The sequence below is a fragment of the Lottia gigantea genome (genome assembly GCF_000327385.1).
Source record: "Lottia gigantea unplaced genomic scaffold LOTGIsca_64, whole genome shotgun sequence".
Classification (NCBI taxonomy): Eukaryota; Metazoa; Mollusca; class Gastropoda; family Lottiidae; genus Lottia; species Lottia gigantea.
The window spans coordinates 487613-501226 of NW_008710179.1; the positions used below are offsets into that span (position 1 = coordinate 487613).

General features: G+C 33.1%; 2 protein-coding genes across 2 annotated transcripts; both read right to left on the bottom strand.

Annotated features, from left to right (window-relative positions):
• Positions 1-1352: 1352 nt before the first annotated feature.
• LOTGIDRAFT_195090 (hypothetical protein) lies at positions 1353-2805 on the bottom strand. The gene is made up of 2 exons (XM_009064655.1): positions 2697-2805; positions 1353-2517 (listed from the first exon to the last, which is right to left on the bottom strand). The coding sequence occupies exon 2, from the start codon at positions 2507-2509 to the stop codon at positions 1586-1588; it is 924 nt and encodes a 307-aa protein (XP_009062903.1). The 5' UTR covers positions 2510-2517; positions 2697-2805; the 3' UTR covers positions 1353-1585.
• A 3230-nt stretch (positions 2806-6035) lies between these two features.
• Positions 6036-7539, bottom strand: LOTGIDRAFT_220681 (hypothetical protein). The gene is made up of 2 exons (XM_009064656.1): positions 7466-7539; positions 6036-7315 (listed from the first exon to the last, which is right to left on the bottom strand). The coding sequence occupies exon 2, from the start codon at positions 7305-7307 to the stop codon at positions 6384-6386; it is 924 nt and encodes a 307-aa protein (XP_009062904.1). The 5' UTR covers positions 7308-7315; positions 7466-7539; the 3' UTR covers positions 6036-6383.
• Between the last annotated feature and the right edge of the window lie 6075 nt (positions 7540-13614).

Genomic DNA, 13614 nt, shown 5'->3' on the forward strand with positions numbered 1-13614 from the left:
TACAGATTCTTTTGATTTTTATTTTGTAGGTCAATGTCATTATGAAGATGATCCCTAATGGTCTTTTGTGATGACTTTTCCCTGAAATATTGTGTCTGACTTGACGTTTTACACTATTAGCTATATTGTGCATCTGGTGCTCATTCTACAGGAGACAAAGCCCTATTGATTTTCGTGATGATCGGATAATTTTTCACCGAAATATCGTGTCTGACTTGACGTTTTACACTATTAGCTATATTGTGCATCTGGTGCTCATTCTACAGGAGACAAAGCCCTATTGACTTTCGTGATGATCGGATAATTTTTCACCGAAATATTGTGTCTGACTTGACGTTTTACACTATTAGCTATATTGTGCATCTGGTGCTCATTCTACAGGAGACAAAGCCCTATCGATTTTCATGATGATCTGATAATTTTTCCCCAAAATGTTGTTTTCAATTAAGTGTTTTCACTATTATTAGCCATATAGTGTAACTTTTGCTCTCTCTTCAAGCAACAATTCTTTATGGATTCTTTCTTCATAAACCCCATCAGCTGTCGAGAATTAAAACTGTATTTTATTAATTTATTTATTAGGACTTATGAAGTAGAAAGTATATAGCAGTAGACCTATCAACAATATATATATATATATATATATATATATATATATATATATATATATATATCGAAAATAGATTTAAAGTCAAAGAACATCAAATTTATTATCGTACAAAGAAATACAGAGAAAAATGTGTTGTCAAATTATTATTTGATAAAACTCTGAATATTTGTAAATCTGAATAATTTTAAGTTGAGGTAAATGTTTAACCTACTATCAACATCTGGTATAATTTTGAATGATTTTAATGAATACAGCTTTAAACTATTGATTTTAGAAATTATATAAGATACAGTAAGGTTATAACATGTGGTTTTAGAAATTATATAAGATACAGTATCAGTAAGGTTATAAAGTATTGGTTTTAGAATTTATATACATAAATTACAGTAAGTTTATAATATATGGTTTTAGATTTTACATAAGAAACAGGTTATGTTATATTATTTTAGATAATATCTAACCTGTTTCTTTCATATTATAAAAGATAAATGTGTTGTCAAAGTATTAATCTGATTATTTGTAAATCTGATTATTTGTAAATCTGAATATTTGTAAATCTGAATAATTCCAAGTCAGGTAAATGTTTAACCTACTATCAACATCTTGTATAATTTTGAATGATTTTGATGATTATAAAATATTGTTTTAGAAGAAACAGTAAGGTTATAATAAATTTTTCGAAATTACATTAGATACAGTAAGGTTATAGAAAATTGGTTTAAGAAATAACATAAGACACAGTAAGGTTATGATATATTGTTTTTAAGAAATCACATAAAATACAGTGAGGCTAAAATATACAGTTATATAATATATAGCTTTTTAGAAAACACATAATTATAAACTTCAAGATTAAAAAAATTTACAAATGAATTGTTATTTTTTTTAAATAACAAGAATTAACTTTGTCCTCAAGCTCCATGTTTTTGAGATGTTTTTTTTTCATCCGGTCCATTCTTACTTTATACTAACAATTTACTTATTTTTTGACATCTTAGCTCTGATATACAAATCTTGAAATTTATCAAATCCTGATAAAACACCAGCCCCAGCCACTCCTCGTAAAATATTGGCACCAGCACCTTTCATGAAAGATTTAGGACCCTCATTCTTGAAGATTTGCATTGCACAATCCATTGATCCGTTATATTTTACAGCTTGACCTGAGGTCATCATCATTCTTCTTCTAATAGTATCAATAGGATAGGAGATCAAACCACTTGTAACTGTTACACCATAACCAAGAACAAATGATAAAGCTAAATGAGGACGATCACCTAATAAGAGTGGTTTAAGAGTATCATATAAACCAAAATAGAATCCTCGATAGAAGACAATTCCAACACAAGAGATGACAAATCCTCTGTATAATCCAGGAACACCATCAGATTTCAGGGTCTTCTTGTATAAATCTAACAAACCATTGAATTGTCGCTTTCCATCACCTTTTGATGATTTCATATCGTTTGCCAATCGTGTTCGGGCATAATCAAGATGGTAGACAAAACACAGTGACATGGCACCAGCAACTCCACCACTAGCAATATTCTTAGAGAAGTTGACTAAATAGGGATCTGATTTATTCTGTTTAAATACAGCTTTTATTTGATCCTTGAAGGCAAAGTTTAATGCCTGTGTTGGAAAGTATCTCAAACAGTTAGCCAAGTTGCCTCTCCAGAATGATTGCAAACCTTCAGTTTGTAGAGTTCTCTTGGTACAATCAACCACTCCTGAGTATGGTTCACTTAATACACCTTGTTTTAACATCTCTCCTTGGTTCTGTACCAATAATTTTACTCTTTCAATCGGGGCAGCAGCTGTTTTAGATAGGACGGCAGCAGCACCCGAGAGAGCAAAATTTTCAAAAAAGCTTAAAGTTGGCTTTTTCTCTGAAGGCATGATTCAATCTACAAAATATTAGACAAATACAGGTTATTAACCAATATTTGTACCTGAGAAATATACATAAGCTTTGAATAGACTTTATGTCTTTTGGTTTTTCACTGAAATTTCTAGACCCTATCAACTTTCAGACAGAAATTTAAGATCTCAAAATTGAGATAGATCTAATAAGCTAGATACTTACGTTAATTGACTTGTTCCTCTCTTGAAAAAAGTTCAAACTCAAGTAAAAGTTTTGTATATCTTTTTGATATCAAAACGTTATGTTTTCTTGCAGTGCTGTTATTACTGTAGTAGTACGTAATGACAGAAGTAACTAGGACGTTACTAGGAAGAATACATTTTAGTTGAGATTATTTAACGTCAAATGATAGCCTTATTTAGGCATTTACATTCTGTAATTTCATACAAGTTTTGACATTAAACTGGTATTTCCTGAAACCCATTAACTTTAGAAACCAGATGTTATTACACATATTATTATTATTATTATTATATCTGGTCTAATATCATTATTATTGTATTGCACGCAGCCTTGAGAAAGCGTAACATTTTTCTTTGCCTTTCAATGGATGAATTAATTAAGCCTAGGCCTACTACAAAAAATGAAGGAATTTGGAAACGACGATCGCAGTCATTTTATGCAACTTTTCAATATAGTCATAGAACCAACTATATCATTAAACTTTACCCTCGAAAGAGGGGTACGCCAAGGGGGCGTCTTGTCTGAAGTTATACCTCGTCTATATAGTGTCCTATCTATGCAGCTGCCCACACAAGCCGATGATAAAGCAATTCTGTCTAATACTTTATCTTGCTAGAAATTACTGAAAATCTGTCAACAGTATAGCTATTGCTTGAGATGCTTCTTCTCACTAAATTTACGGTGAAGGGCTCAATTCATTGGTTAGTGTCCGCTTGATTGAGCAGTGCTGGTATACAAAACCATTATTTGGATGTCAATTATGGAATAATCTGCCCGTAATTGAGCTTTAGTCATTACAGAGATGCCAACATTATGGTTGTAAATTATTTCTAGGCATCCATGGACGAACGAGAACGGATAGGGGTAACGGCATTATAGACTGGTTAAGCGTTGAGGCATAATGTTGTTAAGCAAAAGCTCCTGGGCCAACTTTTGAATTTGGATATTAATCATCTCCCACGAAGACTTCTTATTTTAAAGTAATTAGATTATAAAAATGGCTGCTCCTGAAGTCAGAGCGGATTTGTATCGGATGTCAGCTTAGCACTAAAATATAATCTTGTATGCCATATCAATAACTTTTGAAGAGAAAACACTCCTGAAAAGACTAGATGGAAATTTATAGTAAAATCGGCCATTTATGAATTAGAGTCTACAGCAGGGAAACGCAGAATTTCGAATAACCCATGTTTCTCAATTCTAACGAATTCCATGGGGCACTCACCCTTCATCCCATTTTATTGATTAGAAGTTTAACTCACGATGATTATTAGTAAAGTATATTTATTCAAATCTACTATCATGTACAAAAAGATAGACAAGTTAAGTTACTTTGTAATGACATGCTACGGAACCTCAACACCTCTAGATACCAGATTGATCCGAATACACTAAACCAAACCAAACCATCCATCTGTAGCCATCTGCAAACTCGTAACTGGTAACTCCGGACCAATAACTACTACGAGACCATCAGTTCAATGACATTAAGTCACAAGATTGCATGTCCTCATTTCAATGCACTGAACTGAAACTCGTAAACCACTGACAGAGTACTTGGAAACCTACGGAATACCACTCACGATGATGTATATCCCATCAATGTAACAAGTTTCAGTTGCACTGAAGTTTCCGACCAGATCTTACGAAGTATCAACAACCAAACCAACAACACAGCATCATCCAATTTGAACCAATCCAACTACCAACTACTACGACTATTTTATGTAAATTGAAAGGTTATGTTTCGTGAATTGAAAGACTGTTTTATGTAAATTGAAAGGTTATGTTTCATGAATTGAAAGACTATTTTATGTAAATTGAAAGGTTATGTTACGTGAATTGAAAGACTATTTTATGTAAATTGAAAGGTTATGTTTCGTGAATTGAAAGACTATTTTATGTAAATTGAAAGGTTATGTTTCGTGAATTGAAAGACTATTTTATGTAAATTGAAAGGTTATGTTACGTGAATTGAAAGACTATTTTATGTAAATTGAAAGGTTATGTTACGTGAATTGAAAGACTATTTTATGTAAATTGAAAGGTTATGTTTCGTGAATTGAAAGACTATTTTATGTAAATTGAAAGGTTATGTTTCGTGAATTGAAAGACTATTTTATGTAAATTGAAAGGTTATGTTTCGTGAATTGAAAGACTATTTTATGTAAATTGAAAGGTTATGTTACGTGAATTGAAAGACTATTTTATGTAAATTGAAAGGTTATGTTTCGTGAATTGAAAGACTATTTTATGTAAATTGGAAGGTTATGTTTCGTGAATTGAAGGACTATTTTATATAAAGGGACATTCCGCTTTGTTTGTAGGCCTAAAATATTTTTTGCTCAAATTTGAGAAAACCATACGCCAAAACTTTACTTAAAAGGTTACTTTATACCCCCACTGGCGCCGCCACTATTTTCCTGTATATGCAGGTTGATATGAATTATGAAGCCATTTACTCCTGGAAAATTTTGTAAAGACTAGTTTAACTGTAAGTAAATCTTTATGTCAATCAGAAAGTTATTTCCTTTATGTAGATAAGAAAATTCTTTCCTTTGTGTAAATCAGAAAATTTTTTTCCATTATGTGAATCAGAAGGTTGTCTTCGAAGCAAGAAATATAGAATTTATTGAAAATCATTAGTACATTTGTACAAACAATTTATTTTTCCTTTCTTTGATAACTCTGATGTTCTTTTCAATAATTGTAGCCTTCATATATAAAATGTACATTTCGATGCCATTTATGGCAATTACCGGCTTGGTCTGTGGAACTTTATTCAATCCTCTATATTGAATTAGGCTTTACGTCCTACTGACATGTTAATCTGTAAGCTATTTATACCATTTTAATCTGTAAGCTATTTATACACTCTTAATCTGTAAGCTATTTATACCATCTTAATCTGTAAGCTATTTATACCATTTTAATCTGTAAGCTATTTATACTATGTTAATCTGTAAGCTATTTATACCATTTTAATCTGTAAGCTATTTATACCATGTTAATCTGTAAGCTATTTATACCATCTTAATTAATTAATATAATTTGTGTGAATGCGTGGTATATTCCTTAGTTGGGTAAAAAATATGTCAAGTAAATTGATGAGAAAAGAATATATTTCATTCAATTTGAAATAGGGAAATTATTGTAGTTAATTGGATGGGTTATTTTGTAAGGGGTGGGCAAGGGGGGTGTTTTATTGAAGATATATCGTCATTTGGAAATCGAAGAAGAGTTGGCTTATACCGCTGCTCTGACATAATGTTACTCATTGCATACTGCATGACTTTGATTTTAGAAATTGCAACATATACAGTAAGATTATGCTATTGCTTTTAGAACTTACATAAGATACAGTTAGGTCATAAGATATTGTTTTAAAATAGTTATTGATAAAATTCTGAATATTTGTAAATCTGAATAATTTTAAGTTGAGGTAAATATTTAACTACTATCAACGTCTGGTATAATTTTGAATGGTTTTGGTGATTCCAGTTATAAAAAATTGTTTTTAGAAATAACATAAACAGTAAGGCTATAATATATTGTTTTTTTTTTAAATGACAAGGACAAACTTTAAAAAACGTTCTCCTCAAGCTCCATGTTTTTGGGATACTTTGAGATTTCTTTTTCATCCGTTCCACTTTTACTCTTAACAATTTACTTGTTTCGTGATATCTTAGCTCTGATATACAAATCTTGAAATTTATCAAATCCTGATAAAACACCAGCTCCAGCCACTCCTCGTAAAATATTGGCACCAGCACCTTTCATAAAAGATTTAGAACCCTCATTCTTGAAAATTTGCATTGCACAATCCATAGATCCGTTATATTTTACAGCTTGACCTGAGGTCATCATCATTCTTCTTCTAATAGTATCAATAGGATAGGAGATCAAACCACTTGTAACTGTTACACCATAACCAAGAACAAATGATAAAGCTAAATGAGGACGATCACCTAATAACAGTGGTTTAAGAGTATCATATAAACCAAAATAGAATCCTCGATAGAAGACGATTCCAACACAAGAGATGACAAATCCTCTGTATAATCCAGGAACACCATCAGATTTCAGGGTCTTCTTGTATAAATCTAACAGACCATTGAATTGTCGCTTTCCATCACCCTTTGATGATTTCATATCGTTTGCCAATCGTGTTCGGGCATAATCAAGATGGTAGACAAAACACAGTGACATGGCACCAGCAACTCCACCACTAGCAATATTCTTAGAGAAGTTGACTAAATAGGGATCCGATTTTTTCTGTTTAAATACAGCTTTTATTTGATCCTTGAAGGCAAAGTTTAATGCCTGTGTTGGAAAGTATCTCAAACAGTTAGCCAAGTTGCCTCTCCAGAATGACTGCAAACCTTCAGTTTGTAGAGTTCTCTTGGTACAATCAACCACTCCTGAGTATGGTTCACTTAATACACCTTGTTTTAACATCTCTCCTTGGTTCTGTACCAATAATTTTACTCTTTCAATCGGGGCAGCAGCTGTTTTAGAAAGGACAGCGGCAGCACCCGAGAGGGCAAAATTTTCAAAAAAGCTTAATGTTGGCTTTTTCTCGGACGCCATTGTTTAGTCTAAAAATAATAAAACAAAAAACATTTCATAAACCAATAGTTGAAGCCGGTTCTGTTAGCTGAAGCAATAGAAAGGTCTTCGAGAATTCAATGATTTCAGATCTTTATTTAAACTTTACGAAAACAGGTAGATTCAGTACATGTACTTACGTGTATTGACTTATTTCTCTGTGAAAAACAAAACCGTTGATATCACTTCCGTATAATATCTATTTATGTTGTCTTGCAGTGCTGTTAATACTGTAGTAGTATAATGTTGTAACAGAAGTAACCAGGGAGTAACTAGGTAGGTCTATAATACATTTTAGTCGAGATTATAACTTATCGTCAAAAGCCTCTATACTATAAGAGGCCTATTTGTTAATGATGCATAACGTTTTGCAATATGATGGTATGGTATGATGTAATATTCTAAAAGCGAATATAAGGGCGAACCTTGTGAAACATTTATTAGCTTAATTAAATGACTGCATCAATAGAAAACGCATCATTTCCATATTACGATACCAATTATTATTCAAATGGTGTTAGTGATTTTCAAAAGAGTCTTTATGTTCCCAGTGCAAACTTCTCCAGTCAGTGTTTCTCGATTTTCCAGTACCACTTAAGTCTGTTTAGTACGACGTTTAGGATCAGGATTTCATCTTTTCACCACCTGCACCTAGTCTTCAATTTAATGGCATAAGTCGCATCCGATCTGTTCCCATCTAGACTACTAACCACTGGCTAAATTGCCTCTCCCCATTCGGGTGAGGCTGCGACTGATCTGAGGTTGAGGGGGCAGCATTTACATTACATTAAAGTCCTTCTGTGGCTAGGATAATCTAGTTAGTCCTCGAGACATCGCTGTTCACTAGGCTGTGATTGATGCAGTGCGCTTGTACCTTTTTGGAGCCAATAAAGAAGGCCAGTAATTTTGGGGACCATTTCCGGTAGACCAATGGATGTGGCTGACTGTTAAAACAAAGGTGCTACATCTGTTTCTAAACCACAAATACTTTATAAACAGGTAAATAACAAAAGTAGACTTGAAATCATACCACCTAATACCAAGATCATTAATATCGAGCAACTAAAATAGTTTTAAGCAAATTGGGAACGCCTGGTGGCTAATTTGGCAGCCATCTTGAAAAATTGTCAACATCTAGGATTTTTATTTGGGCAATCTGTTAGATTTGATTTGTAGTACTTGCAGAAAAAGTGTGCCAAGTTTGCTGCTTGTATCATCATTTTCACCGTTCCCATGAATATGTTATGTAACATGTATCTGTTCTGCAGATTGAGATGGATGCAATATATGGTGAGCGCTAGGGAAACATTATGCATACTTTGACCATCTTGACAACGCAAACGTAATAAGAACTAAGTCTTATTCTGTGAAGATGACTGAACTGTGCCTCATACAAACAGTGACGGTTAAAAATACAAAGAAATACAAATACTTAGGTCGTGAATTATTTCGTTTTGTAGAATAATATGACCTTTTTTTCCAAACGTTTGCATACCTGTAAATCTTCATACATAGATAACCCAACTTTTGTTAAAAGAAGTTTATCTAACCACAGAGGCTGGATTATCAAACTTCCTAGGCGAGGTGGGGAGCACTACGGACCAGAAAAAAATATATCCCCAACCACCTCGTCATAGGCTTATACAAAAATTTTTATCTCTTTTTATTTAGATTATGAAATTTGTAATTTTTGTATGTAAATAAGTTTTATTTGTTTCAAAATGTTTTATTGTTTTAAGCCTGTACCCCTGTTCAAATTGAATGTCCGACGCGATAGTTTTACCTTACATGAAAAACAGAACGTGGAACTTTACATCAGCTTTTGCAAAATAAAAGATCTCTGATTGTGATATCAGAAATTAACAGGGGTCTGATTCTTTCAGACGAATTACCTCTCTTACTGTTAGTTGGGTTGGTGGCGCTGAAGACAGAATATTTAAAAATGCGCCATGTTTGGAAACTTCAAGAAGAGATATTTTAAAATGTGAGTAATTATTGAAATTTTGTAAAAGAACAATTTTTATGAGGCCCCAAAATTTGATTCCCGTCTTTAATATAGCGAATACCATCAACAAAGTGATCAATTTGCCAGTTTCTATGATGATAAACCATCGAAAACAAGATGGTTTGAAGAAATGGGTCATGTACGTGCAAATTATCATATAAGAATAATGTCTACAATTGTCGTTATGTAAAGAAATATAATATAAACATAACATGGCTATATTTCCAGTAAAAGTTGCAATTTTTTGGCACGTTCTTATTTGTTGTATATGTAGAGCACCAGGCAAGGTATACCACTTTTCATTTATTTGGATTTCGGATTTCGCTTTGCGGTTCGGATCGTAAGTAGCCTACTTTGTTTATAATGTTTATTACTGGAAAACATTGACTTTGGTGTATTTTTCAGGGAAGGTGAAGTCTGTCTATAGAGTAAAATAATAGTTTGATTTGGTGTACTGTATAATTATATAGTTCCTATTACACTCAGACAACAGTGAGCTCAGGATTGTATTTTCTTACTCCTTTCACAAACATTTAAAATAGATTCTCAACGCGAAGAAAATCTCTCAGTACTATTTTGTTGTTTATATTTCAATTCATACAAAGATAATTGGCAAAACTACTGTGGCACATTGGGGACATTTGCAATTTTTTTATTTTTCGACGTTTCTCAGTGGTTTGAGAGCAGAAGAACTGCAGAAAACAGGAATTGAAATTGTGAAAATTCGAGAAACCGACAAAAAATAGAAGGAATGGAGGGAAATAGATAAACTTTAATTAGAAAGATGACACAAAATACATAAAAATCATAAAAATTCATAAAAAAAAATCAATCAAAATCGTAAAAATAGTTAAAACATGAAAAATTAATTTCATCCGTGGTGGTAATACATTTCAACCGCGGTTGAAATTAATTTTTGCGATTTCACTTTGAATTTTTTGTGTTTTTCATAATATTTTGGAAAAAATTAATTTTTCATGTTTTCACTATTTTTACGATTTTGTGTACTCATTCTGTGCTCTATTATTCTCAATGGATCGCCTCTGTCTGTCTGTCTGTCTGTCTGTCTGTCTGTCTGTCTGTCTGTCTGTCTGTCTGTCTGTCTGTCTGTCTGTCTGTCTGTCTGTCTGTCTGTCTGTCTGTCTGTCTGTCTGTCTGTCTGTCTGTCTGTCCACAATTGTTTGTTGACACGATAGAGAGCTGGGTCCTTGATGGATGGAACTTGGTGTTGGTCTTTGTAATCACCCAAGGATGAAGCCTATTGAAAATCAGACGAATCGAAAAATATTTACTATGAGTTATTGCCCTTGTTCTTGAATTGTTTGTGGACACGTAAGAGAGCTGGTTTCTTGATGGATTTTGACGAAACTTGGTGTGAGTGTTTGTAATCACTTCAGGATGAACCCTATCGAAAATCAGACCAATCGAAAAATATTTATTATGAGTTATTGCCCTTGTTCTTGAATTCATTGTGGACACGATAGAGAGCTGGTTTCTTAATGGATTTTGACGAAACTTGGTGTGAGTGTTTGTAATCACTTCAGGATGAACCCTATTGAAAATCAGACAAATCGGAAAATATTTGATATGAGTTATTGCCCTTGTTCTAACTTAGCAATAACTCATATAAAATAATTTTCGATTATTCTAATTTTGGACAGGATTCAACCTGGGCTGATAATAAACAATTTCACCAAGTTTCATAAAAATCCATCAAGAATTGTGCCTTCCAGAGTGTTTACAAACTAAAAATTGAACGGGTTCTGAAGAACAAGGGCAATAACTCATATCAAATATTTTCCGATTTGTCTGATTTTCAATTGGGTTCAATCCTTGAATGGTTACAAACACTTACACCAAGTTTCGTCAAAATCCATCAAGAAACCAGCTCTCTATCGTGTCCACAATGAATTCAAGAACAAGGGCAATAACTCATAATAAATATGTTTCGATTGGTCTGATTTTCAATAGGGTTCGTCCTGAAGTGATTACAAACACTCACACCAAGTTTCGTCAAAATCCATCAAGAAACCAGCTCTCTATCATGTCCACAAACAATTCAAGAACAAGGACAATAACTCATAGTAATTTTTTTTCGCTTGGTCTGATTTTCAAAAGGGTTCATCCTTGAGTGATTATAAACACTCACACCAAGTTTCGTCAAAATCCATCAAGAAACCAGCTCTCTTACGTGTCCACAAACAATTCAAGAACAAGGGCAATGACTCATAGTAAATTTTTTTCGATTCGTCTGATTTTCAATAGGCTTCATCCTTGGGTGATTACAAAGACCCACACCAAGTTCCATCCATCAAGAACCCAGCTCTCTATCGTGTCAACAAACAATTGTGGACAGACAGACAGACAGACAGGGGCGACGACTATATATTAATGTGTGGGCGTATAAAAAGATCCATTGAGAATAATAGGGCACAGAATGAGTACACAAAATCGTAAAAATAGTGAAATAATTTCAACCGTGGTGGTAATACATTTCAACCGCGGTTGAAATTAATATTTGCGATTTCATTTTGAATTTTTTGTGTTTTTCATAATATTTTGGAAAAAATTAATTTTTCATGTTTTAACTATTTTTACGATTTTGATTAATTATTGTTTTTATGAATTTTTATGTATTTTGTGTCATCTTTCTAATTAAAGTTTCTCTATTTCCCTCCATTCCTTCTATTTTTTGTCGGTTTCTCGAATTTTCACAATTTCAATTCCTGTTTTCTGCAATTCTTCTGCCCTCAAACCACTGAGAAACGTCGAAAAATAAAAAAAATTGCAAATGTCCCCAATGGGCCACGGTACAAAACAGCCAACAGTATAGTAGAGCAAGTCGTAATAGGTCTAGTGTTTGACTAAAAAGGCAAGAACTTTGGAAAAGATTTCAGCTTTACCATTTTAAATCAGGTCAAGGTAGTACTGGCTTTATGATGATTATTCATTCATTTATCTCTTCCAAATTCTGTCCATCTATCCAGTGAATGAATGAAATAAGTATGAAATTGCAGAGGAAGTGGGTGTATTTACAAAAGAAGAATTTGAGATCCACCAGTCTTTCCCTTCCATTTCCAACATATAACATTGATAAAGATAAATCCTTGATACCAGTCTATCTTGTTTATCTTGAAGAGTTTAGTTCGCTTGAAGTTTAAAACGAGTTTTTTGAAATTGAGCTGAATCTAGATGTAGTTGATGTTTGGCTCCTTACAGAAAGCTTCATTCATTATGTTGTTCTTTTGTTTAGGTAATTATTGATCAATAGCTTGTAGCATGTGAAAAGATGGCCCTAATGTTTAAACCTTATTTTTTGATCATTGATCATTGAAGGGAAGAAAGTAGATTTTGGTTGAGATTAAACCAGGCAGATATGTGGCCTAGGTCTTAGTCTACGATATCTAGGACAGTCTATAAGGATCAAAAAATAACAATAATAAAGCCCAAAAGAGGCATAGGAGCTAAGTCAACAGGCTCCGGGTCTTGGTATCTAGAGGTGGTCAATAAGACCTCCTGGCCTTGATCTTTGAAGTAAGAAACATCAGAAACTGTCACAATTTCTTCTAGTGTAAAGATATTCTCTTCCTTCTTGTTGTTAACTTCTTACCTCATTCATTCGTGAATAGATAGATAGATAGATGGAGGAATAGTTAAATAGATAAATAATCTAAATTTATCTAAGCCTATGATTAAAAGGATATAAAATTTAAAGTCTCAAACTTGGTCAACAATTCAGTGTATATCCATTAAACTAAGCTTCTATGCCTGTTTCAAAATTACTTAGTTTAATGGATTTATATTGAGGGTTTCTGTCGTACAGTTATGAAATCAGATAAGTCCACTCATGAACTAAGTCTCATTTTACCTTATTTCAATTTTTTGGTCATCCTAAGAGGTAGTATACCTTTAAACATATTTCGCTTTCATTTTGCAAAAGTTTTTAATTTTATAGCGTTGTGGTAGTGAGTACTCATCCCCCAATTTCACAATTCTGTGGCCCCTACTCGTCCCGCACAGCTTCACTGCCCATGACATCCTGAGCAGCAGCATTTGTTTATTAGCAAACGATCATGTTACCCACTTATAGCGACTGAAATATCTTACTGTGCCGATTAGAATAAAGTTGTTAATATGTATCATTGTTTTTTCAGGGGAATAACTATATAGGAGGGCGTCTGATAATATTACTATAATCAATGACTATTAACTGTATACATGGGTGAAATACAAACATAATTTCAACAATGGAGGCCTAATCGTTCTGTCGCCCGTCTCGTAAAA